Below are 4,154 nucleotides of genomic sequence, written 5' to 3'. Positions count from 1 at the left end.
GCCTCCCAAAGTGCTGGGATTACAGGCGTGAGCCACTGTGCCCGGCCAAGCAGTGTACTTTCTATGACAAACTATATAGGTTTTGTGTTTTTAAGTACACAAATGATTTATGCTATCATTCTTGTCTTTAAAAAAATTAAAAGGCCGGGCACGGTGGCTCAAGCCTGTAATCCCAGCACTTTGGGAGGCCGAGACGGGCGGATCACGAGGTCAGGAGATCGAGACCATCCTGGCTAACACGGTGAAACCCCATCTCTACTAAAAATACAAAAACTAGCTGGGCGAGGTGGCGGGTGCCTGTAGTCTCAGCTACTCGGGAGGCTGAGGCAGGAGAATGGCATAAACCCAGGAGGCAGAGCTTGCAGTGAGCTGAGATCCGGCCACTGCACTCCAGTCCGGGCAACAGAGCAAGACTCCGCCTCAAAAAAAAAAAAAAAAAAAATTTAAAAATGTCATCGAATCATAGAGGATAAAAAAAAAACTAAAAAATAGCAAAGCTCTCAGAGACTGATGCCGCATTTCTCTCACTCTCTAAGAAGTTTAGGGGATGCCACACCCTCTTCTGGGCATTCCCACACATAAAGATGCAGACAATATAGAGAATTGTCTGGTGAGGGCTGTAAACATGATTGGTGTCCTGCCTGCTTAGCGCATCCATCTGCAGCTTGGTTTTCTCTCCCTACATCATGTCTCAAAGATCATGCCGGTCCCTGCAAACCTCCCTCTCTGTTGTTAACCCTGCAGTGTGTCCCATAGAAGGGATGGACAGGCTTTATCCAACCATTCCTCTACTAGCGGAATGCTCAAGCAATGTAGTAGCTAAAGCATCCTTGGACATGCTTCTTTGAACATGTAAGCAATAATTTCTCTAGGGTAGCTACTGAGGACAATTGATGGGCCAAAGGACGTGGTTTGTTTTTTTTTTTTTAGACGGAGTCTCGCTCTGTCTCCCTGGCTGGAGCGCAGTGGCTCGTACTCGGCTCACTGCAACCTCCACCTCCTGGGTTCAAGTGATTCTCCTACCTCAGCCTTCCAAGTAGTTGGAATTACATGCGTGCACCACCACGCCCAGCTAATTTTTGTATTTTTTAGTAGAGACAGGGTTTCACCATGTTGATCAGGCTGGTCTCAAACTCCTGACCTCATGATCCACCCGCCTTGGCCTCCTAAAATGCTGGGATTACAGGCATGAGCCACCGCGCCCAGCCGCCAGGCCATGCACTTTTAAATTTAGATAACTACTACATCATCCTCCAAAAACACTGTATGGATTTATCTTCTCATCTGTCATGTATGAAAGTGCACATTTCCCCATGTCTCCCCCAACACTGGGTGTTATTTCAGTCTTTTTCATTTTGCTAATATTAGATGAATGAAAGATACGCTTTTCTTTTTCTTTCTTTTTTTTTTTTTTTCTGAGACAGAGTCTCACTCTGTCACCCAGGCTGCAGTGCAGTGGCACCATCTTGGCTTACCGCAACCTCCGCCTCCTGGGCTCCAGCATCCTCCTGCCTCAGCCTCAAGAAGCTGGGATTTCAGGCGCCTGCCACCACGCCCAGCTAATTTTTGTGGTTTTTTTTAGTAGAGACAGAGTTTCTCCATGTTCGCCAGGCTGGTCTCGAACTCCTGACCTCAGAGGATCCGCCTACCTCAGCCTCCCAAAGTGCTGGGATTACAGGCATGAGCCACCACACCCAGCCAAGATGTGCTTTTCTAACAGGCATATCACATTGCCAAAAAATAGCTTCCGGGCAGTTTTAGGTAGTGTGTGCCAGTGCCACTGCCACTGGTCCCCAACCTTTTCCCCCACTGTGGTGGGCAGGATGTCTTGTGCCGTTTCCCATTGCCCCTCAGCTGGTACCTGCTGCTGTTCCTAGGTTTTGGGAACTCGGCACCTTCGAAGGAGGCAAGCACAGAGGCAGGGCGGGCAGCATTGCTGGAGCGGGCGCTGCAGGACCTGGAGGTACAGAATGCCGTGTTGGTGAGCCCCTCGCTGAGTGGCCACTATGCCCTGCCCTTCCTGATGCGAGGCCACCACCAGCTACGTGGATTCGTGCCCATTGCACCCACCTCCACCCAGAACTACACCCAGGAACAATTCTGGGCTGTGAAGGTACTGGGAGAAGGATCTCAAAGGCCCTGGCACCCTGTCTCTGGCTTGGGGGGGTTCAAGACTCAAGTCTTACTTGGCAGGACATGGCCTTATCCCTGATCTTGGAAGGAAGAGTTGGATGGTGTTGGGGAAGGCTTCCTAGGAAGTGGCTTGGGGGTCAGAAACTCATCAGGCCCCAAGATCACAGCCCCCTGCCTTGCCCTGCAGACTCCAACCCTTATCCTGTATGGAGAGCTGGACCACATCCTGGCTCGAGAGTCACTGCGGCAGCTCCGCCACCTGCCCAACCACTCTGTGGTGAAGCTACGCAATGCGGGCCATGCCTGCTACCTCCACAAGCCGCAAGACTTCCACCTTGTCCTGCTTGCCTTCCTTGACCATCTACCTTGAACTAACCCACTCCCAGGTCCCGACCTGGCCTGAGCTTGGACAGTCTGGACCACCACCCTCCCCTGACCAGGGAGACAACCTCTGGGATTGGAGGCCAGAGGCCAGAGGGTCAGACCCAGCCAGGACTTCTCATTTCATCTCACAGACACAATAAAAAAGGGTATTTGTCCTGCCTGGGAAGTGACAGGTTCCATTTCCTGGTGTGCTGTGGGAGGGACGGGAGTGGGAGGCAAGTCTGGGACTACTTTGGGCCTGGGAGCTGGAGGGGATGCTCCAACAGTCTGCGAAGGCTAAGAGTGCGCCACTTCCTAAGTGCCTGGCCTCACCACTCTGTGCCTGAGTTTCCTCATCTGTAAAACGGGTATGAGGGCAATGCCTAGGTTGGAGGGTGGTTACAGGACTGAATGAGTCTGGATAACTGAGTACTCAGCCACATAAGGCTGGGGAATTGCTGGTGGGAGGCAGGGTGTATTACTGCTGCTGCATGACCACTGGGATTCGTGGGAAATCCAGGGTCCGGACAGCCAAGCTGAGGGAGTCAGGAACCTAGAGGGTGTGGGGAATGCGATTTAAGAATTAGCCAGCATTGACAGGCGTGGTGGCTCACACCTGTAATCCCAGCACTTTGGGAGGCCAAGGCTGGCGGATCACGAGGTCAGGAGATCGAGACCATCCTAGCTAACACAGTGAAACCCCGTCTCTACTAAAAATACAAAGATTTAGCCAGGCGTGGTGGCAGGCGCCTCCCAGCTGCTCGGGAGGCTGAGGCAGGAAAATGATGTGAACCCGGGAGGCGGACCTTGCAGTGAGCCAAGATTGCGCCACCGGACTCCAGCCTGGGCGACAGAGCGAGACTCCATCTCAAAAAAAAAAAGAGCCAGCATTGGCTGGGCACAGTGGCTCATGCCTATAATCCCAGCACTTTGGGAGGCCGAGGCGGGCGGATAACAAGGTCAAGAGATCCAGACCATCCTGGCCAACACGGTGAATTCCTGTCTCTACTAAAAAAAAATACAAAACATTAGCCGGGCGTGGTGGCAGGTGCCTGTAGTCCCAGCTACTCGGGAGGCTGAGGCAGGAGAATGGCGTGAACCCGGAAGGCGGAGCTTGCAGTGAGCAGAGATCATGCCACTGCTCTCCAGCGTGGGCAACAGAGCGAGACTCTCTCAAAAAAAAAAAAAAATTAGCCAGCATTGGGCCGGGTGCAGTGGTTCACACCTGTAATCGAAGCACTTTGGGAGGCCGAGGTGGGCGGATCACGAGGTCAGGAGATGGAGACCATCCTGGCTAATGCTCACACGGTGAAAACCCATCTCTACTAAAAATGCAAAAAATTAGCCAGGCATAGTGCATAGTGGTGGGTGACAGTAGTCCCGGCTACTCATGAGGCTGAGCGAGGAGAATGGCGTGAAGTCGGGAGTTGGAGCTTGCAGTGAGCCAAGATCTCACCATTGCGCTCCAGCCTGGGTGGCAGAGTGAGGCTCCATCTCAGAAAAAAAAAAAAAAAAAAAAAAAAAGAATTAGCCAGCATTGGCTGGGCACAGTGGCTTACATCTGTAATCCCAGCACCTTGGGAAGCCGAGGCAGGTGGATCACCTGAGGTTGGGAGTTCAAGACCAGCCTGGCCAACACGACAAACCCTGTCTCTACT

The 4,154-nt window shown here is 52.3% G+C and overlaps 1 protein-coding gene across 1 annotated transcript; it reads left to right on the top strand.

Annotated features, from left to right (window-relative positions):
- Window positions 1–1,614: 1,614 nt before the first annotated feature.
- Window positions 1,615–2,683, top strand: LOC113221995 (protein ABHD14A). The gene is made up of 2 exons (XM_026451320.2): window positions 1,615–2,113; window positions 2,321–2,683. Exons 1-2 carry the CDS (start codon window positions 2,024–2,026, stop codon window positions 2,501–2,503), a joined length of 273 nt encoding a protein of 90 aa, XP_026307105.1. The 5' UTR covers window positions 1,615–2,023; the 3' UTR covers window positions 2,504–2,683.
- Window positions 2,684–4,154: the final 1,471 nt, after the last annotated feature.

Source organism: Piliocolobus tephrosceles, unplaced genomic scaffold (genome assembly GCF_002776525.5).
Source record: "Piliocolobus tephrosceles isolate RC106 unplaced genomic scaffold, ASM277652v3 unscaffolded_28802, whole genome shotgun sequence".
NCBI lineage: Eukaryota > Metazoa > Chordata > Mammalia > Primates > Cercopithecidae > Piliocolobus > Piliocolobus tephrosceles.
Note: the sequence above shows the minus strand (reverse complement) of the source record. Positions and strands in the feature narration are given on the sequence as shown.